Genomic DNA, 23748 nt, shown 5'->3' on the forward strand with positions numbered 1-23748 from the left:
TTTGTTGTGTTTGATCAAGAAAAGATCTGACAAAATAAATTGCTGAAGACCGAGATGATGGTAAAAAAATATACAGACTGAGCGACGAACCTCATTATTTTTCATGGAAAGCCACACCTTCACTTCCATTTAAAGAAGTTCAGTCGCACACCTTTGCGGCTTTCATTGGCACTCCATGTTGCCAGCAAAGGTAATGTGTTGTTCTACCCGGTTTTTTTTTCTTTTGAAATTTTGTCAAGTGAAAATAACACCGTTTAAGCTAACGAAAAGACCCTCCTCAATCAGGCTTCTTGAAGGTCGCGGCCTTGCAGGTTGTGGGTTCCCCAATTTTTTAATGTCTTTCCTCACTATTCAGCTAACAGCTGCTTTCTGACTCAACTAGCAAAGAAAAAGATAGAAGAAAGCGCTTTATTTTTTAAATAGCCTCTTATCAAACTGGATGTTTAAGTGCTCTGACTGAAATATAAAAAGAATATATCAAAAAGATTGGTATTTTATCATATTATAATGGGAATGAAAATCTGTATAGATTGAGTTCACCTTTTGTACAACCCCATATTTTTTCTTAAAAAAGAAATTTAACATATACCGGCGTAACAGAGCACCAAACATACTAATGTGAGTAACAGATACGATTATAGGGAGAAAATACACATCCAGTTCCATTTTTAGAGTGAATAGAGGAATAAAAGAGGACTATGTGTTATGTGATCTTTTTCACAAATATGTGTGAAGATGTAATCGTGATAGCGTTATTGTATTATCGTTAAGAATAAAAGAATAAATAGCTCTTTGCAATGTTTAATATTTCATATTTTAACTCCCTTTGAATTCACCAAAAGTCTCTAACACATCACCCATCAAGACTAAAGTTGATTCTACCGAATACTAAACGGAGAAAAGAATTTGAGGAAACAAAAACGCCACATATGTATACAAATACTTTCCGCTTTTCAGTCTGCTATTCTCTGACTTATGTTCACTATTTCTTTTTCTCTCTTAAGAACATAAAATCAGTTCAACCATGAAAGTATCTGTGCCAGCGACAAAAAGTTGTTCACTGGCCTTAGTAAGCCTTCATCAATGATCCACCTCGCGGAATATATATCGACGCGCATGTAAACAGTTACACTATCGAAAGTTTGAACTTATTTAATCTTTTCAAAAGATTCCAGTTCCATGGTGGTTGATCACAGAATGTGAAGCAGATTCATGTCACGTTTAATGTAAACTTTAATATAACGAATTCTCCCCTTTTCACCGGATATCCAGCAATTTTATCAATGCTGGCCATTCAAACAGCTAAGATTTCTGTTTCCAAAGGAAAGATTTGCAGACTGCAGAAATTTTTTTTTACTCAATACATGTATTCAAGTTGTTCGTCCAACTTTAAAGATTTCTATTGAGTTTTTATCAAAGCAATTCTGACTTTTTTCACACAAGGAACCGATTTTTTTCAAGCTATTTAAAAAACATGAATGTCACAGCATTGATCATTTGATCATTTTAACACCACGAACGTTTCTTCAAAATTCCATTTGAATTCACACGTTTATACTGCTCTTTGCAATTTATATTATTCTTTTTATCACGTGGAGTCCGTGTTTGTAATATCTATCTGACATCACCCCCCCCCCCCTACACACACACACAAACAAATTCATTTTTACGTCAAATATATGAGGCCTATTCTTCATATACACTACCCAACGATTCGCTCTTTGGTTACCAAGACGTAGAGTGACATAAATTTTTTTATTGCACTAGCAGAGGGAAATAAAAATAAGTTTTCGATTCTCACTTCCAACATCAATAAGCTACAAACAATGAATTGAGGACGTAAGGGAGAAAATGGGTTATTGTATTTTTCAAGGAAATTATTGTAAAAGAAAAGTATCGAAAAATGGGCAGTTATAAAAATTTCAAACGTGAAACAGTACAGTGATGACCAAACCAAAATGTCTAGAAAAACTGGCAAAAGAAAAAAAATAATAGAGCATATATATATATATATATATGTTGATGATATATATATATATATACCTGGTGTCCTGTAAGTTCTAGCACGGGCTTATCTCATCAACCATCCGTCGTAGAGGTATGATTCCAGTTTAAAAATGCTCAACAGGTGTTCAAAAATTACCTTGTACCAGTTTTTGAGAGTGAAAATACGGTGTGTAACAAAATAAAAAAAATCTAAATTTTAACTGTTTTGCCCGCATTTACCGCTGTTCTTTCCCAAATTTCCTCCGTTTTTCGAATTCAAATATCCGTGTTAATATTCCACTTACAAACATGGAATTTTTTGTTGTCACAGGGCAACAACTTTTTAATTGGAAGTTAGAGCACAGAGGGACCATACAAAAATGTAGATTTTTTTATTTTGTGACATACTGTATTTTCACTCTCAAAACTGTTACAGGGTAATTTTTGAACGCGTGATGAGCATTTTTTAAATTAGAATCATACCCCTACGACGGACGGTTGATGAGATAAAGTGTCGTGATAACACTTACAGGACACCTTGTATATCAGAATAACTAAGTATTTTGATTTTCATTTGATACTTAGAAAAACAATCCGTATGAAAATGGAAATAGCAAGAGTAGAAAATTTTCTTACCAGCTCTGATAATATGTGAAGAGGCCAAAGATTCCAACACCAAGAAACAGACCTACAAAAATTTACAATAATGATAATATAATGTCTATACCATGACGAGAAAACAAATGTTATACATATTTCTCATTAAGTCGTTTTAAAAATCATTTTGAAACACAGTGATTTCTAAAAAATTCTAAAAGAAACTTTGGATTCTTTTTTGGAATCACTAAAAGTGATTAAAATTTAATTTTTATTCCAGATATGGCTTTTAATGGCCCGTTCTCTCTTGAAAACAAGCGTTTATCAAAAGCAGCGTTTCTCGACCTTAACTGAAACCTAACTGAAACCCAAACTGAACCCAAGAACAGTAAAATGTCTAAAACAATTCGACGGACCACTCATTACCTTAGTTATTGATGATTGTCTTATGTTTCATTTGAACCTATGTGTGTGAACATTGCTTATTTTTGGCATATAACTGGATAATTTTCATTTAATTAGAAATAAGTTTTCAAGTTTACCTGCGGGCATAGGTTGAGAAACATTTATCGAAAAAACTAGCTTTCTTGCGTGACTCAACGAAAACGCTTTTCATGTTCAGTTTCATAGTCAAAACAAGAGATCATCTACTTTTAATCATCATGCTAATTAATCAAATTTGATACATGTGTGACTAGGGAAAAATCATCAAAAATATGAGTTTAAATGACTGAAATTAAATTAACCTAATCTTTCTTTTGAGATAAATAATTGTTACAAAACCAAGTGAAGAATTTTATCTGTGAAAACTCTCTGCATTATTTATGTGCTATACGATACGTTCATAGAAGTATTTTTTTTTCTAGTATAAGTTAGGTTTTGAGGGTTGATTGAAACCTCCCTTAAGGCTCAGAAGGAATCACAATGTATGATTTTGAGCTAAGAGCTCAAAAGAGAGAGAGAGAAAAAAACTTTGATTAAGTTTGATGTTTGTTGAGAAACGAAAAGTCATGACAATGTCCCGTAAATCTTCTCTTCCGAGGTCACATACACACCAAACGACGTGACCAACACTTTTTTGTCTGCCATTTCATCTTCCTGAAAAAACTAGCATGAGCAACTGTATACCAAAGCAACAGGTTGTCAGAAAAACGTCCGCTGCGTGTCATACCATTGTGGTACATTCGCATAACTAAACAAAAAATGCATTTTGACTTCCGAGAGTTTTATTGTTGTACTAAAATAGATTCTCCAGTATCCTTTCTTTTTTTAGAAAGAATACAGAAACATTAACGCAGTTAATGTTTCTGTAAATGGGGGAACGGACGGGTGCTCATTTTCAACTCAGCTTGAATCGAAACTAAATATGATGGGAAACTCTAATGATAGCCGTTTTCGACGTAAGTGTCTTCGGAACAACTTGTTCGTTCAAAAAAAGTAACGTGGAAAAAAAAAAGATTTTCCTCTTTTTAACTGTCTGATATTATAAAATATTCTTCCATTGCTTCCAAAATATTTGTTGTTTCGAGAAAATAAACAGTAAAATTTATTTTTCTTTAATTTCATATCTTACTTTATTATCTAATAATCTTTATTCAATATCGTTCCGTAGATGCTTTCCACTAAAATAATGACATTTTGTACTGTACATATTGCACTACAAAAAAGAAGTCAAGTTTAATATGAATTTTTTATGTACAATATCTTCTGAAGAATATTTTGTGATTTAAATGTTAAAAGAGATCAATTAAAATCTTTTTTTTAATTGAAATTTCTTTTGGTTCGTGATATTTTTAATCACAAACTCTTTAAAATGTTTTCCTATACATTACGAAGTTTGGTTTCCGACTAATGAAGAGGGACTTATATGAAAAATGTTTTTCTTTTTTTTTGGAGATCAATTGGTATCACACAATAGATTAGGCAGTCCATCGCATATGAGAAATGGTGCGAATACAATTCATTTTGATCTTTGTATTCATTCTAGTTCTTTCAAAAAGTAGAATCGCAATTCATCATCCATGCTGTCAAGGGGTTCCCTCGCAGTCCTAAAGCAGTCTGTGGCGTCCTTTGACCTCCGTTCATAAAATGCACCTTGGAAGAAACCTTTGACCCACTCAGTTGTTATACGAAGTAGCCTTCTATGGTAATAAACGTTGTGCAGTCGGGCGAGCTTTTACGACAACGGAATTTCGTAATTGGCTCACAAAAAAGGATTTTAATTTTTTTTCATACTTTATTTACTTATTTTGGGAATTTTTATTTTACCTGACTGTACGTAATCACGCATCTGTTGCAAATGAATTCTTAGCAGATTAAACTTATTTTCTGAGATTAATTATTTATAAGCTATAATGATGCAAATTTTAACTGCTCATTTGTTATGAGGGAGAAAGTTTTAATGATCATATTCTCATCGATAACAGCAAGTTCTTTTTCATCTAAAACTGGTCAGTGATGTACTTTATTGATTTTTTCGGAAAATAATCTGTGTGTATTTAAATAAAAGGGTGTTTCTTTGCCTGATGATACTGAACAACACAAATCATTCATTTTTAGTGAATAAAAATATATAGTATATATCCCGGTTCGGGCATGGATGTTTACTAGCACTAACAAATTCCCTGGACGGATCATGCTGATCCCTTGGGAATGCGTGAGGATCATATTATTAAAATAAAATAAAAATAAATAAAAAAAAACCAGGGCTTGACAAATCCCGGGCGTCAATTTGCTATGGCGACTATAAATTCAGTATTGGTGCCTATAAAATTGCTAAATTGGAGCCTATGAACGACACAAAATTTTCTGATTTTATATGACAGCGTGTCTTTTAACGTAGGAAAAAGATATAAAAGAAAAGTCGAAAAAACATTATTTTTAGGGCCGTTGTGACCGTTATTGACGAGCGGTTTAGGTTTTCTGAACATTGTTCAGCGGTGGTCAGAAAAGCGAATAGAATGCTCGATTTCATTTCCAAAAAAGTGTCTTCGCGTTCTCCTAAATTCATTCTTCCGCTTTTCCGAGGCTTGGTTCGTGCTGGAATGGAGTATTCTGTAAGGTTTTGGAGACCATACCTACAGCGGGACATAGACTTGGTTGAAGGGGTGCAGAGAAGAGCTACGCGTGCCCTTGTTGGCACACGCTTATTATGGCCTTGTATTTGTGTTTGTATATACAAGATTTATAATATGTAATACGGGTTCGTAACGTCATAACGTTAGTAATATCAATATACTGAAAAATTATTGCAGCTTGTGTAGTTCAGAAAAATAAAAAAACAATCCCGAAAGTACTTTCGACTTTTCTCGATTTTTTTCTGTTGTTTAAACCATTTAAACAGTGTGAATGAATGTTCACTGAACATTCATCCGAAATATCATCGCCCACATTTTTTTTTACTCATTGCTCAAGTAACAGCAGCAAAAACAGAACTTTACGTAGGTTAAAGATGGGCGTTCAGTTGATCAATTTGTTAGAAGAAACCGGAACAAAAAACCAGATTCACCGGAAATTTTTTAAAGAATGTAAAATCTTGATATTCATGCATTCTGGTTGGGGGGGGGGGGGGCATTTTTTGTTACTCCAAACTAATCAGAATTATATTTTGTAAGAACTTTTAGTTGGATAATTCTTTTTTTTCTTAATTTCTTTAAAAAATGCTATCTTTTTTTTTTTTCTTTCTCAGCAGAAAAAAGTTGATAGAAGTAGAGTAACCTGTAGTTCCAAGGATACCAAGCGAGAGGCCAGGCCAATACACCAACGACCGCTTTATAATGATTTTGCATCACGACATCAGAAAAGCCAGTCAAGTATCTTTCATTTAAATCAAGTATTTTTACTATGCAGGCATACTAAATGGAAAAAATTAAACTACGTAAGAACCGAGAGATTTGTTTGGACTCTCAAAATTAGGGAAACTTAATGTAACTAATTTCATTTTTTGTGATATGCGTTCCAAAAGCAATACAAAGAACCTCGTTGACTATTCGTATACTTTATGAACAAACATCCCCTTTATGAACGTTCCTATTTGGCACTTCAGCGGTTGGTGAACTGAGAATATTTTAAAACTCTACGTGTTGCTATCTAATATAAAAGAAACGAAGCGGGCAGATCAAAAACTAAGATAAATTGCACATATTACACGAAAATCTTTCAATTCATCTTCCTATTATATTCCTGTTTTATGAAATTTTCATTTAAATGAAAAGCAAACACATAATTTAAAATTACATTTATCAATTTTCGAATAAAAATTCTGTTTCAGTTGGGTTATATCAAAAGAGTACACACATATTTTCTCAGTCCTTAATTACTTCGCGCCGTGAGCGGAAGGGAATGTGTACATTTGTATATCATGTATATTTTTAAATTAGAAACAATAAAACCTATCTGGGGGGTCTTTGGATCGGGGTGCCGGGGGGTGTGAGTGGGGGCGTCGTCGGCGGCTGCTGTGTTTGTGAGGTCCTCCGGGGTGTGCCCTGGAGGGGGGGAGCTGCGGGCTGAGGCTGCTCCGGGCAATGGGTGTAAGGGGACCAGGCCTCCAGGCCTGCTTACGGCCTGGAGCACCAACCTTAGAATTCGAGGCCCGGCGTGGCTGGCCCTCTCCAGCGTGGTCCAACCCTCCCGGGTAAATGGCTTACATCCCATCAGGGACAGAGCCTGGACCACGACTGGCCTTTAAGTCCTTAATTACTGCCAAAAAAATTTATTTTCTCTTTACTGGGTAGTTATGTTTTCTGATTTCATAATGTGCCTCAAAATATTTAGACTATACAGTAAAATAATACAAAATCAAATGAATGGGTTTAAATGCTATTTCTTTCAGAGGTAACTGTTATACATAGTTTAAATCTGATAATAGATCTGATAATGAACGGTGATAAGAGAAATAATAATTTTTAAAGATTTTTAGCAGAAGATAAAAATCGAAAAGGTTATCCCTATAACCATTTCAAAAATCTAGAGAAAATTTTTATCATGAAGTGGTTAAAGTTCTACCCCAAAAATGAATGCATGTATGATAATACTCCCCTTGAATGCTACAAAATGACACTGGTATCTTATTAAGAAGATTTTGGAAAAAATAATCACTATTCCATTACCAAATACATGCAGATGTATGCTTACTCTTGTTTAGCAGTTTTTATAGCTGTTATTAAAGTAACAGTGTTTTTTTGAAAAGTCATGAACATGTCATGACCTAAGGGATTTGTACCACATTATAGAACAACCAAAACAATGAAAGCAACATTTATATTACATCAATCCCCCGATCATCCAATGTATTCAAGGGATCTGCACTCCTCGGTAAGAAATGGTTCTCATAAAATAAATAAATAAATTAGTTGTGTTAAAACACTAGCTGTGTTACCCGCGGCCGACGACCCCATATAAGATTTTAACCCCTCATAATCCCCTTGGAAGTTGAAAATTTTCAAAAATACCGACCACAAAAATTTCATTGTCATAGCTTCAACGATTTTGGTTCGGCTTGATTTCTCTATGTAACCTTTCAACCCCCCCCCCCCCCCATGCAAAAAACCCTTTCTTAGTGAGTCTTTACATCAGCGGTTCTCAACCTTTTTTGATTCGCGGAGCCCTTTTTGGTAAAAAAATTCTTTGGCTGCGCCCAGTAGGCCTATTTTTTATTTATTCAGCAAAGTTACTGATTAATTTTGTTATTTAAAAATATTTATATATATATATTTTTTTTTAAATTTACTCTGTTGTTTTTTAATTTCCTCGAGCGACCGCGGATCCCCTGGAGAGTGCACGCGGGGCATCGGCTGAGGACCACTGCTTCACATCATAAAATGTTACTTCTGATCAAATTTCATATTTATAGCTTCAGCGGTTTCGGCTCAGTAATGATGAATCAGTGAATCAGTTAGTCAGGACAAATTATTATATATATAAATATATATATATATAAATCCACAATGATATCATCAACTTTAACCAATGTCAGTCTACTATCACGAATTCCTCGTATTTATTAATTCCCGTGAAGAAAAAAAAAACCCGATAAACAAAAATGAAGCTGAAAAAGCTTCCCCCCCCCCCTTCACGTCCAAGAAATCATTCGTGTTATTAAAACTGAAATCCTAATAAATAATTAACTAAATGAGACTATAGAGAAAGAAACCTGAAACATATAATGCTATCTTAAAAGAAAATGAAAGCTTTATTTATATCTAGCTCTGGAATTATTATTTTTTGCTTGGAGGAAAGTGGGAAAAAAACGGATAAACGTGATGTTGTCCAGCATGTATGTTAAAAAAAGATTTCTTTCTCTCGTTGGTCGCTGACCTGAGTTTTTAATTAACAGAAGAATTTACTCGAAAACAATTTAAGAACTCTTTGTTTTTTCTGCTCATGTGTGTGTTTTTTTTTATTCGTCGTACAGTTGTTGATTGGCTATAAAAAGTATTTTGCTCTTTCCTTTCATTTGCTTCCGGCGTTTTATTTTACTGGCTACCGTTCTCTCGTGCAAATTTTTTGTTTTGTTTTCCCTCTCCGGTTCTTAAACTGTTTATTACGCGTATATATATAAGCACATGCCATCAATTTTTTTTCTCTTCCCTGCTTCCATTTAATCGCACACTTTAAAAGTTTAAAAATTTTCCGTATATGCACATCAGATACGAAAATGAGAAATGATCATTTATTATTTACCTGTACAAAAACTACGTATATGTTACTGCCAAGGCCCGAAATTGGGGCCTGCCCCTTTGCGAATTGACCAATTTCATTAAATATTGACCCGACCAATGCCCGAAATTCGGGCATTGGCCGGTCAATTCGTGAAGTGGCCAATGATCCCTGGTCAAAGTACGATAATAAAAGACGTGATTCGGGATCATCGTCAAGTTGGCGTATTTTTTGTGATAATTATATCCACGTTAGTTATGGCAACCCATCAAACCACAATCACGATGCGGTAATCATTTTTTCTCTCCAAAATTTGTCAAAAAAAACTATATGTTTATATATTTATTTTTGTAGTTTTTTTCTCAAATTTCACTTTTTTTCTCCCGTCATGTATTCCACGTTGGCTATTAAAAAAATGAATTTGACTCCTACCGGTCCGTCTTACATCAGCACATCGAGCTTCGGCCAGGGATCTCGGGCCACTTCTCGAAATGGCCGGCAAAAGTCCAAATCATTTCTGCAATTCGGACTTTGGCCAAACTCTTGACCAATTCGCAAAGTAGCCGGTCCCGTCGCGAATTGGCCGCACTTCGGGTTTTGGCAGTAACATATATAATTTTGGTATGTGCGTGTTTTTTCAAAGAAATGGTGCCATATATAAAAGCTTGTGTGATTATTATTCACCATAACTTTAACCACTTCATAAGTTCGAATTAAAAAATCGGTAGAATTTTTTTACAGCTCCAGTTTACGTTTTATGAAGGTCACTGCACTTCTGAAAGTCATTCTGAGTAAAAAGTTCGGAATGAAATTCTATGTATCACTAAATTAGAATGAATTTTAATTCTTTCTCCTCATTGAAGTTGTTGAGGAAGCGAAAATTCATTTATTTCTCGTAAAATAAAATTTCCATTTTTGCACTTCGTATTGAATAAACGTGTATCGATAAAGGAACGAGATCATCTGTTTTTTTTATACATTAATGTTTTAACGGTTTCATGGGTGCTCCATATTTTCCCCAATTTTTTTACTTGATGCAATGTCATATGCACGACCATGAAGTAATGTACATTTCTATTTTAGCAGATTCAATAATGGAGTCTGAGGGTAAACTGTGAAAATTCTGGTGTGTTCTGTTGTATCACCTGAATTGTTTCATTTTATTTTACATGAAAAACTGAAGAAAAAAACGGTGACTCACTTATTTGCACACTATCCAAAAAATTAAATTATGTTTTTTTTTTTTAATGAAGAGGGGAAAAACCAAAGCCCGCATGTATTAGTTTCCATTGTTTCAAAAGCTTTCGTGTCTGAGCCGAACTCGCGGTAATTGAATTCCATCTACAACCCACATTCGGTTCTTGTGATTGAGCAACATGTCCCTAACCGTACAAGAAAACAGTGGCCTGCCTCTTCTTTTTGTTATAACAGGGGCGATGCTGGGAGCCTTGGGGCGTATCTTATAGGTAAGAGCTTTTTCAAGTTGCCTCACCCACTCGGTCTGTCCACGTCATAGGGTGTGGGCAGACATGGTAGAGGCCATCGGAACTAACGGAGCAAAAGGCCGATTACTTATGGGTGGGCGGGGTGAGCCACCGATACTTCCTTCTATGCTCGATACGCGGTCAAGAAATTCTATTTTCATTATGAATTCAACACCTAAGTAAACAGTAATGTTAAACAGACATTGTTAAAACTTTCAAAAGGACATTTCTCAACCACTTGTCTAATACAACTTAATCTACAGAACACCGAAGCAATTAAATAAGTCATACAATTTTAGTGAACCTTAGGCCAACTTCTTTTCACCTTTTTTTCTCACTCATAAGCAATTGGAAAATTGATCTTTTTTTTAATTAATATATTAGAATAGCGTGTTACTCATTTGATCATTTTTGTCGCACTACGGTCATTTTCTGCACACGAGGGCTAATTAGACCGGGACCTACGATTTATTGCCGATTCCGAACGGCAGGCTTGTTTTTCATACTCATCGAGAGGTTGGTGCGCTAACCCCTCGATGGGGGACTCCCTGCAGTAGCAATTTTTGCTGCGGTCAAGTCGCCGTTTTTTGTTGTACCCCTGTGTCAGGAAAGTTTTCTGACAAGGACGAACTGGGTATCGAACTCGCGACACCTCTAAACATCCTTTGGTACTTTAGGCGAGCATCTTATCGACCGGGCTACCGCGCCCTAGCGTGTTACTTATTTAATCAGAGTTAACTGATCAAAGTTTTATTATTTATCAGTACATTTTTCAAGTTTAGTGACAGCGGTTTGGATCTGCACGTGCGAAAATTATGTTTTCCTAAAAAAATTAATGTAGTCTATCAGCATCTTAATAAAATTAAAAATTTTATAAGTATAATTTGATACAGTGATTGTAAATTTTAAATTGGTACATATATATCGATTACGCATCCGTACTTGAATTGTCTTTGCAATTAAATATACCAAGGTATACTGTACAGTGATACCTCGGCTAACTGAGATAATTCTTTCCGGAATCACGTTCGTTAGCTGAAATGCGATTTCTCATAGGTTTCTATGGAAAATCGTTTAATTCATTCCAGAAACGTCCAAAAATTTGAAGAAAAGTTTCATTTAACACCAAGGACCATTATAACAAAGACAAATACTGCCGAAGGCTAAACTGAACAGCTTCAAAATCGGATAAATGAGAATTTACAAGATGAGAACTGTAGATCTTTTTATTTTACACTATATATACACAACCAACTTTAGCAGACTAAAGCTGGCGTTGACATAACCCAGTTCGGATTCGTAGGTGTCCCCATCCATTTGTGATTTAATCAGCCCATTTCTGTGTCTTATACATGCAGGTGGAAAAGATAAGCTCCTAGAATGTTCAGTTTGATGCTATGAGTCTCGCACTGAAAGAACGCGTGCTCTGAAAAAATAAGCTTTTTTTTTCAATGCATTTTCTATAAGCCCAATCTTTTATTTTACATGAAATGATTCAACAACTTTCAGAAAAAGAAAGTGGAAGTACACCTGGAAAAAAGATTCTGAGGTGAACATGAGTTATTCGGGCTCGAGTGACAGTAATTATGGTGATGATTAAAGAGGCAGAAAAATCACGAAAAAAAATATTTGTTAGCAGAAAAATTCGTAAGCCGAGGCACCACTGTATCTATAAAAGTTTTCAGTTACAACTCATTGAATTGGTATTCTTTTTTGTATGGACGTAATTATGTTGTGACGTTTTCATTATGTGGAAAACGTTCGATATTTCCTTTTTGATATTAAAAGAATTTGAATCAACCAATTCCCGTTAATTTAAAAGGAAGAGAAAATAGGAATGAATCTTTTTTCTTTTGGTACGAATTTCTGATCATAATCGTTTAAAATCAGCTTTTAGATTTTGGATTTGCCTGCAGTTACATATCATTATTCCCATGCGATGAAAGAAGCAAGACATGAAACCGAGGATGGTATAAATAATCGAAGGGTTTATGGAAAGAGATAAGACAAGAAAACTGCTGTCTCTCACGCAAGAAGTCAATGAAACGGCAACTTACAGAATGCGGTGTTGACCATTGACACTTCCGGTCAACAACTCCTTCTTAATACTCTTACATAAGCGGTAGTTATACAGTGAATGTGCGGCCACGTTAAAGTGCCCTCGGCTTAGTTCGACGTAGAAGAGCATGAATTGCGTTCCATCTCTCTTTATAATTTTCTCCTATCTATTCCCTTTCCCGGCTGCACATCATGTGATTATAAAAAAAAGCGACAGGCGAAGATTTTGCTGATTCGAAAGTGCACATTATAAATGATGATTTTTTTCTCACTTATCGAATTCTCTATCATTTATCCCTTTATGATCAATTCAATCGATTGAAAACTTGGTCCTTACAAGAAAAATAATACCCTAATAATAAAATCTAAATTATTTATTCAAAAAAATTTCAAACAAAAATATTTTGAGCAGAAATTTTAAAAAAGATAATGAGTTTTAAAGTGAGTTTTAATTTTTTTTTTATAAATGAGTTTAAAATGAGTTTTACTGTAATTATTTCTTTCTAAACGTTCAGAGTCACTAAACCGCAATTCAGTACCACACATAATACTTATTTTGTAACTTTTTTTATAAATTTCTGAAAAAGTTTATTTTGGTCAAAGAAAGACATTTTTTGTAAGCACACGAGAGAAATGATCTCAAAGTGAATATTAAAAGAAAAAAAAACCTGATTATTTTGCTGATGTCCAAGACGAATAGGAAGAATTTTTTTCTCTTTTTTTTCATCACATCTTCCGCACCAGTGAAACAATGGCTTTTTTTTTTTCCCTATTTACCTGTTTGCACCGTGAAGTTTACTAGAAAAACGAAATCAAGTTGCCGTTACCCTTCCAGAGTGTGTTTATTCTCCATTAGCATAAGTCATTTTCTTCTTCACCCTGAAGCTGAAATAACACGGAATAAGGTGTGGTAAGAAGAAAGTGAGCTTTTAGTATTCTCTAGCAATCTATTTAACGATTATACTGGCGGAACCATCATTTTCTTCATGAAGTCTGGAACGTTTTGGACCCGGTAGTAACTCTTTTGCCCTGGGCCATCATTCGTCACCAATAAGTTGCAAAAGTAACAGAAAAAAAACGCGTACTTCTTTCTTTTCATTGTTTATCGTGCTTCGTATCCTCCGTTGCCTTGTTATGTTACCTGTGAAGAGCGATTACCAACTGTCAAACTGACTCCTAGAACAATTCGCTCGGAGATCGTCTGATGAAACTTTTCATTGAAGCTTGAAAGAGCGTCCACCAGTTCAATACACCTTTTCCTTTTTAGTCTGACAAATGAACAACGATTGCTTTCATGAATCCTACCATCAAATCAAATTATTTCTAATCGATCTTCAAACCCCTTTCAGTTGTCAGATGTAAGGCATATCGGGTGCTTACTTCTTTCCCTTTCGTAATTAGAATATAGCATTTCATCCTGATACACGGTATAATTACAGTGAAATGCATATAAATATTGACTCAGTTCTATTCCATGAAGTAATTGGAAATATTACTTAATTATTTGTTTTTTATTCTGTAAGAAAACTATGAAACTATGGACACAGAGGTAAAAAAACTTATTTTTTCCTCGCTGTCTTTCGCCATCTTTGTTCTCTTCCCCCCCCCCCCCCAGTTGTTAATAATTTATTCTACAAGAATCTCACAAAATTTCTCTGATTTCCAGACCGATTCTTAACCAAGAATTCTCACCCGTCTTTGAAGAACTTACCTTTTGGTTTTGGCTCATCTTACATTGGTCTAATTATCTTAAGTTGATGACGAATAAAAAAATTTTTTTTGCCTCAAAAATGCAAAAAATATCTATAGATAGAAAAAAATAAATCTTACTATCAGTATTATCCACGCCATACTGCAAGATGTTTAGGTACAAGCAACAATAAATCAAGTGTTTTTCTCGGTTATAAAATATTTAGAGAATGCACTTACCGATATTGTGAGGATCAGCAGAAGATTCGCCATTTTCGGAGCAAGGATAGAAGAGCAAGCTTCAAATAAAAAGAGAGAAGGACAAAAAAACAGGTCAGTCTATAGCTTGAGATACCAACTCACGTGCCACAAATGACAAATGTGTTATTAAGCAATGCACGAAGAATAGAAAACTTAAGCCAGTTTTTTGTGAGAGCAGGCTGACCCTGATCCTTTCTCCCGGCATGCATCGGTCCGTTCTGCTTTCGTTTCATTTATAAAAAAAAATAAACAGTAAAACTTGAAAGTTGATGGGATTTCTCAAAAGTGTGACTCATTCAATCATAAGCCATCTGTTTGACAGTTTCGCGTAAAAAATTAAAAAATAAATGAAATCTATTACTTTTCTTTTTAGTAGTAAAAAGCCATTATTGTTAAAAATTAATTATACATATTTACAGTTTTGATTTGATAGTATTTAAGGAGTATAGAGGTGAAGTAGTGGATTGGAAACATTACAGTTCATAGGAAAGAAAGCCAACAATTGAAATTAAATTGTCTTGAACAAAGTATATTTCACTTTTATCATACTGAAAAATGCGAATCAAATAAAAATTGCTTTGGAATATAACATAATTACGCCAATTTTCAAATTTTTCAAGATTCAGCTATTACAGTAAGACCTCGATTCGATAACTTGACTACCTCGGTAAAACGTGACATTTATTATTTCCGTGGTTGGCACAATACGTAATTCAATGGGAAGAAACCTCTCTAACTCTACGCAAGATGGCTAAACCCCGCTTAAATTGATTACGATTCGTACTGTGTTATCACATCTAATGTTTTTTTAATTGTTAATGCGTTGGCCAGTTAATAAATTTTTGTGATATTGCTCCGATGAAGTGCATTTCGACACTTTTTCGTGATCGAAGATTCTACTTCTCACACCTTAGAATAGGGTAACTTCCCGCTGTTTGGAACCGGAAAACTTGACCTGGAGACTATAAAAATCACAGATAGGTATGAAAGATCCGTGAATGATGTCTGCAATTTTTTTGCGAGTGACAGTTGAGTAAGCTATGTCGAAATTTTCAAGTTGAAAAAAAAATTAAAGTTTTCCTTATTTTCGAAAACTGCTCAGTACCTTAAAAGATATTTCGAGATACGCTATGTTTTTTCACTACGTTTTTCTATGTTTATGTTAATTCGAGATTATTTGGAAACATTTCATAGAAAACTGCAAACAATTGATTTTTTTTGTTAATTTATAAATAATGGAATGGAATTGTCAATATTATATATTTGTGTTATCCATATTTTTATGGGCTTCTTTTTTCAGCCAACTCGTTGGGCGATTTGCCTGTTGTGGCCTTTGTGTTTGCATTTGTAGCTATAAGTACACGTACGTGCATAAAGGATATTTAAAAATTGTGAGGGCGAGATTAAATGAAACCTCGCTAACGTGACATCCGCGTAAGTCGACATGTTCATCGATACTTTTGGGTAGTCGAGTTATCAAGGTTCCACTGAATATTTGAATTTTAAAAACTTCTTTCACTTTTAATCGTGCTGCATAAAATTTTTGCTCATTAACACACACAACACACTCTCTTTCTCAGTTTATTTATTTCTTTTTTGCTTATTTAAATTTCCTTAATAGATGCTAAATTTCATATTTACACTAACGGCTAGATTTTTTTTAAATAAATAACTCACAGCCTTATATCAGATCTTTTGTACCAGAGAAATAATTGTCTCTCTATGTATATTTTTCAATTTAAGCAAAATTTTTTCTCACACACAAAACGGTATTTATCTTTTTCCTCGTAATGTTCACTCTCAGTACTGTTTTATTTATTTAAATTAATGCACAATTGCATTTTACGTACAATTTTGCTCTTTTCGTGAATGTAAGTCTCCTAAAATCATCCTTCCATTTTTCCCATTTCTTAGTTCATCCTGGCCTAGAGTATCCCGTATGGTTTTGGAAATCATATCTTTTCAGAAAATATAAACTTGGTTAAGGGAGGGAGTGCAGAGAAGAGTCACGAGGACACTATTTGGTACGCAGGGCTTGATCTATGAAGAAAGACTAGATTTCTTTGAGTATGTTTTCTTTAAAACAGCGTAGGTGTCGGGAAGATGTGGTTGAAATATTTAAGATTTTTTAATGGGAATGATATGATGAACCAGATATTAATACAATCAATCAAGTGCTTCGACAAGGCATAGGCGGAGATAGACTTGAAAGGCTGGGGTGGGGGTACGATGATGATGATGTCAGTTCATATATATGCATACAACATTAGATCAGTCTGCTCCGTCATTGACACGAGATTGGGGGCATCCTCCCCCCCTCGTATCTTTACCCCATGCGACAAGGCAAAGTTAGAATCATTTAATTAGGGACAATTCCAGGTTAATGTGTCGCAGAGAGTTTTTCAAACAAGGATGTGAGTACATGGAACAGCTTACCATCTGTTGTCTTAAAATTCCCCACAATCGTCACTTTCGAAGGAAATACAGTGTAACTTAGTTAATTTTTCGAATTTTGAATAATTCAAACTCTCACTAACTCCCTTGGAGTTTTCTATCTGATTTAATGTTGAAATTTCTTGTTTAATTCAAATTTTTTTCGAATATTTTGGATAATTCGAAGTTCAAGGGAAAAAACCATTTTTGCAAGAACAAATTTAGTTTCGAAAAATTCTACAAGTAAGACTGCTTTTCTCGGCCAAGTTGTTAAAAAACAAATCTTTAAAGACAAATAAAAGTTTGAAAAAATTTTGTTTTACTCTACTCTTTCTTTGATAAGTTAATGCCTATTTTAACTTTGTTCAGTGGAAGTGCATCGAGAATGTGTACCATTTAATACCGATTATGTTGTTCAATCTATGGACCAAGGTGTACCATTCAAAATCTGAATCTATTCATCGTTAATGAGAGTGTGGAAAGTATCGGGAAGTAAAAAACTTGTAATATACAAATACAAATACAACGCCACAACAGGCAAAATGCCCAACGAGGTGGCCGAGAAAAAGATCCTCTTGATACCATTAAAATGATAAACAAAATTTGGAAAACAGTTTCGTAACAGATGACCATGAACTGTTCCCGTTAATCAGGCTTTTAGCATGGTCAAGATATTCTGCAGTGATGCTGTCCTCATGCATATAGAGGACATCTCTATATGCATTATTATCTTATATGAATAGGAGATGGACCATGAGTTATTAATACATCCTCAATCAACTGCTTCGACAAGGTAACACCAGTATCGTTTAGTAAGGGACAATTCCAGGTTGTGGTGTCGCAAGGAGTTTTTCTATAATAGGGTTGTTAATAAATGGAATAGATTACCTCCGGGGGTCGTGAATTTTAACACCATTGTTGTACGATAGACATAGTGGGTTAAATCGAGAAGCTATCCATACTTAGATAAGACAACCATAGTCTTTTTTATGGGCAGTGTATTATTAATTGTTATTATTTTTTCTGTAATACAGTTGAATCCCGTTTTAACGAATACCGTTATAGCGAAAATATCGTTTTAGCGAACACTTTCCCAATCCCCCAGATAAGTTTACATAGGAACAATGCAAAAACCTGGAATTCCTTTATAATGAAATTTCGTTATAAAGGATTCGTAAAGTGATTTCTCCGGTCTCTTGGAGTTCGTTATAACATGATTCCGACTGTATATGCTTTTATATTGTGTATTTTGGTTATATTTGGCATCAGTATTTTTATGGGCATAATTTTTTCAGCCACCTCGTTGGGCATTTTGCCTGTGGTTGCCTTTGTATTTGTATTTGTATTAAGTTGCAATTTGTAGTCATTTTACAGATCCAGGGTAGATTAATTGAATAATTCGAACTTTTTCCCAGTGTGACTTTTTGGACTTTGAATTAACCAAGTTCGACTGCATAATATTCATGTTGGGAGAAATCAAGAAGACATTCATGATTAGATGAATGACAACCATATTTTTATGTGCAGTGTATTTTTATTTCATAACGTTTTTTAAAAATCCTTGTTAAAGTTCTTAATTTTTTTTCCGTATTTTGATACTATGGACATCTATATTTTTAATTATATCGTTTAATTTTTTTTTTCAGTCAACTTGTTGGGCAGTTGTCTATTGCCGCTTGGATTTTGTGTTTGAATTCTTCATACTGCTCTGTAATACATTACATTAGACTACACTTTTTCCGATGTAGATAGAATGATTTTAGGAACTTGTATAAAAGCTTGATTTGTATTCGTATTTGAGCGTGTGAAAATACAAGAATGAGATGATAACCAGAAATTCGGTTCATCGCACGCTGGAGAGCCATACTTTTTTTTAGTGTTTAGTGATTACAATATTTGATTCTTTTTCTTTCTTTTTTTTACCTTTTTTTTATTCTCAACAACGAATGGGGAAGTAAGATGTTGAATTATAAATGAGAGGAAGAAGATCAGTGAGATCTGAACTGGTTGGTAAGGACTATTAAGGCTTTTCTTGTCAGAACAGCAAATATTGTTAGAACTTGCGACAAGACGTTTTCTTTTTCTTTCTATCTTTCATCATTCTCTACAACGCGTTGAGACGCCCACCTACTCACAGATATCACGTTCGTCTTCAGATTTGAAATTGCTTCATTTTCAAACGAAGTAGAAGGGGGAAAAACACGAAATTATACGATGCATAATCATGGTGCCACTGTGGGTGGAATTAATCGAATCTTCGTTCATGTTTGTATAAAAAGAACATTAAAATCGTGTCCTATGAAGAAAATAATGAGGGAATTAATAGTTTGAGCTTCTCCCCCCCCCCCTATAATTTCATCTGTGTGATACGTTCCACTTATTCATAATTTAAACAACAATAACAAATCACATGCTTTTTACTTATGAAAAACTTCTCTACATACCTCACCTACCTCAACAGAATTCGTTTCAATATATTAGTCATTGTTATACAACCGATTCGAACCTCCGCCTTGTTTTACGACCTACGAACATAATTTAAGCCGTATATTCCATTTAATGGCGTTATATTTTTCCGATTGTGTTAGACATATTCAAACCCACGTGTAATTTTTCGATATGTTTAAACGCATTCTCGCTTCACTAAAAAAACGTACGTATTTACCTATATATTTACTATCGTACAAACAACTGAGGGAAACTTTCAGATTAAAAAAATATGCACCGTTGAAACTATTTTTATAGTTTTTATATCGACAGCCCAGCTCAAAAAGGCGACAACTCAGAAAATTTAATTTTTAAGTTGTGCACATCATGAAAACGGTGGAATATGCCTCTATATATTCCAAAACAGCAACAACTCCCTATTCTGCTTATATGTTTTCCTACTGTAATTAAATCTGAGTTGAAAGATTCCCATTCAGTTCCATCCAAAGTGAATCTTCAAAATGTTAGATTATCTCAAAACCTGGAATTTTGAGTTGTTACCTTTTTAAACTGGGCCTTTTATATTAAAATAACGTTTTCACAAGGTAATAAAAATTTTGAAAATTAATGGAAAATAATAAATTATTCTCGTAATATGAAAGTGATTGCTGCTCCAATCACCTCAGCGATAGTGCGGTTTTTTAAATTAACAAATTGCTTTCTTTTACAAAAGAAATTGATTTATACCATGACTATACCATGGTCAATGTTTTTTCTCAAATTTTATTGAAACATATTACATCGAAATGGCATCGCTGGCAATTAATAATATACAGTATTTGAAATCATGACTTATGTTAATCACTAATGACACATATTCTTTTTACATACTTAGAATGTTGAAATTTTTTCAAGTTTATGCGTGAATTTCACCAGATAAATAACCACTGATTATTTATATATCTGGTGAAATTCACGATTATTAATCAGTAACCATGGATAAAAATAAAAATAAATTTGGTAATAATTTTATCTATTAATTATTTATTTTAATTATTCAATATTACGTACTTTAATTTTTTATTTATTTTGTACTGAACCAAATTTCGAGGAAAGAAAGTTTATACAACTATATAACTATGCCGTCCAACCAATGTTAGCAACGATCGCATATGTAAACATCTTATAATCGGAACGAGCTATCTAAAGATACCGGAAATGTGAAGTAAACGGTTTTAAAGAGACTTTTAATCGGCTTTGTTTAGCGAGAATATTTGAAATGTAAAAACAAAAGATGTCGAAACAATATTTTGAAACTTACCAGTGAAAAAAAAGAGACAGAAATCGGAAACAGTAGAAGAAATCGGAGGCCACACAAACACAACTTCTGCGGGGCACACAACTTATGTCCTGATTTCGGCACACACTGAGGACTAGCCGACTGCAACACCGTAGCAGCAGCAGCAGCAAAGCCGGTTCGAAATGGGCTCACCTGCCCAACTTACTCCTGTTAGAAGTCGAAACTTGTTCTGTTAAGCTGACCTCGCTCACGGCCGTTCTCGTTTTATACAACCCACGAACCAAGTCACGTGGACTAAACCCCGAGAAGGTCCTACCCAACTTTTTCTTTTCCTTCCTTTTCATTTTTAATATTTCTTAATTTTCAATCTGTCTTTTTATTGCGTTTTTTTAAAGCGTCTTGTCTTTTTGTTGAATCCGATTCTTCATGTTTGGTTTTAACGTACTTTTCATATCTTCCTCACTAATCATGCCTGCTTTCAGTATTGCCAACAGCCAAAAAAATTACCAAACTAGATTCTTTCATCAAAAACAACCAGAAACCGGGATTAAACAACCAGAATTAATTTTAGCCGTTATTTTATCATGAAATTTATATATTATGTTAATATTTATAAAAAAAATTGATGAAATATTACATTTTAAAAAAATATTTCAAGTAAATGGATATTTTCTGGGTATTATGCCGAGGTGACTTGGAAAGAAAAATCATCTGATCTTTGCCGGGATTCAAACCCAGGCCCTCTTGCATACCGGGCAAACATGTTACCATCTACACCAGTGGTTCTCAACCTAGAGGCAATATGGCCCCCTTGCGGTCCTAGGCTATTCTAGACCAGTGTTTCCCAAAGCTGGCGATGGAATAGTCCAGGGGGGCGATGGAAGCTACGGTTATACCATTGGATTCCATGGGCTTGTTTGAGTTGGGGGGCGATGAGAGAGAAAAATTTCTGAAGAAGGGGATGAGATGGAACAAAAAAGTTTGGAAAACTATGTTCTAGACAAATAGCCGTACTATTTGTCTGTCCCTTCTCAACATGCTTTCGGTGTTCGAGAACTCGAATATTCAGATTTCTCCTAGTTTGGCCAATATACCTATTTTCGCAATTCTTGCATGGGATGAAGTAGATACCAGATTCTTTGGAGGGTGAGATAGGCTCTTTGAGTTGGGAAGAGGTAAGTTTATTTGTTGGCTGGAATATTGTATGGAAGTCGAATTTCTTTAACATAGATGCGATCCAGAAACTTGAAGAATCGAATGGAAGAACGACAGTATTAGAAAACTTTTTTGAGTCAGCTGGGAGCAAGTTCGTGGTGCATGTCTGGTTGATGATATAGTTTCATGATCATCTATCTTAAAGAAATTCGACTTCCATACAATATTCCAGCCAACAAATAAGCTCACCTTTTCCCAACTCAAAGGTCCTATCTCACCCTCTAAAGAATCTGGTATCTACTTCATCCCATGCAAGAATTGCGAAAATGGGGCATATTGGCCAAACTAGGAGAAATTTGAATATTCTGTTCTCGAACACCGAAAGCATGTTGAGAAGGGACAGACAAATAGTTCGGCTATTGCCCAATACTGTTGGCAACTTTCACATAATTTTGATTTTGATAAAGCGTCTGTTTTTAAAAAAGCAACACATCATTCCGAACTGAATTTTCTCGAGGGATACTTCATCAGAACATGCCAGGATTTCCCCGTTAATGATGGAAGGATAAACACGCCACCTGTTTCGTCAGATTGGACAGGCTTTATTAACCTCAGTCAAGAGAGAATTTTCAACACTTTGCAGCAGATGGCGCCCAGGGCCGTCTTAAGAGCATCATGGGCCCCCGGGCCAAAGATTTTTCTGAGGCCCTACCAGGCAAATTTTCTAAAATCTTAACCGGATCCTATTTTTGCGAGGCGCCCGGGCCGTGCCCGGGTGGACCCATGCCTTAAGACGGCACTGATGGCGCCCCAATTCGCATCCAAATACCACTCGGACGCAGCAAATACAAAGGCGAACTCTCCGGACGACCAGACATAAACATCACCCCTCCACGATACATTTGTGTGAATTCTGACCACGAGGTCCTGATGACGGCTCTCCATTGTAGAGCCGAAACGCGTCGACCATTCGACCAATTAAATTTTATTTGTCTTAAAAACGTGTCAATTTTTGTATGAATGCTGTTTTATTGGTCATTTTTATGTGAATGAATAATTGTAGAGCGAATGATCCGATTTTTTATTATTTCCTATGGGAAAGTTTGATTCGAATAACGAGCACGTTGACGGAACGAATTAAGCTCGTTAACCGAAGTTACATTGTATTATGCCGGGTAAACTTGGGCTGAGAAAAAAGCCGTCTGTCTATCTCTACCGTCCCACCTAGAGGCCATTTGCTGAAGTTAAGAGGAACTACTAATGCCTCTACTTCAGCGCCTCACGCCACAGTGCGTGAAATAAGGAAGGCAGGGCTGTGTCTCCAGTGGTGTAGATGGTAGCATGCTTTCCCAGTATACATGAGGACCTGACCTCGAATCCCGGTGGATCCTAGATGACTTTTCTTTCCGAGTTCACTTCGGCATAATTCCCAGGAAAATGTCTGTTTCCTTGACATCTTGTGATGAGTCATCCGTCTATGAAATATTTTGTTAAGTTGGCTTCACCAATAACTTCAGCTGTAGTTGATGGATCCCCTGAAACTCGGTGAAATATATTTATATTTGCGTTTATATGCCTCAGTTGTTCCAATTTTTTTCAGGATTAAAATGCCGAAGAGTTCAAAATTATGACAACACTTTTTCCTTCTGCGTAGGTGAGCAATCAACACGAATTCAAAAACAGCATTGACCATGTCTACTG

General features: G+C 34.9%; 1 protein-coding gene across 1 annotated transcript in view; it reads right to left on the reverse strand.

Moving 5' to 3' along the window:
• LOC149080193 (cuticlin-1-like) overlaps nt 1-21123 on the reverse strand; it is a 69529-nt gene extending 48406 nt beyond the window's left edge. Inside the window, exons 1-3 of the mRNA XM_089239237.1 lie at nt 20914-21123; nt 14712-14770; nt 2623-2674 (exon numbers count right to left, since the gene is read on the reverse strand). Coding sequence (XP_089095363.1) covers nt 2623-2674; nt 14712-14744 — 85 coding nt within the window. The 5' untranslated portion in view covers nt 14745-14770; nt 20914-21123. The remainder of the gene's footprint in view (nt 1-2622; nt 2675-14711; nt 14771-20913) is intronic.
• Nucleotides 21124-23748: the final 2625 nt, after the last annotated feature.

Source organism: Pholcus phalangioides, unplaced genomic scaffold (genome assembly GCF_987345545.1).
Source record: "Pholcus phalangioides strain wild (caught in Gottingen) unplaced genomic scaffold, Ppha-v1.0 ptg000011l_1, whole genome shotgun sequence".
NCBI lineage: Eukaryota > Metazoa > Arthropoda > Arachnida > Araneae > Pholcidae > Pholcus > Pholcus phalangioides.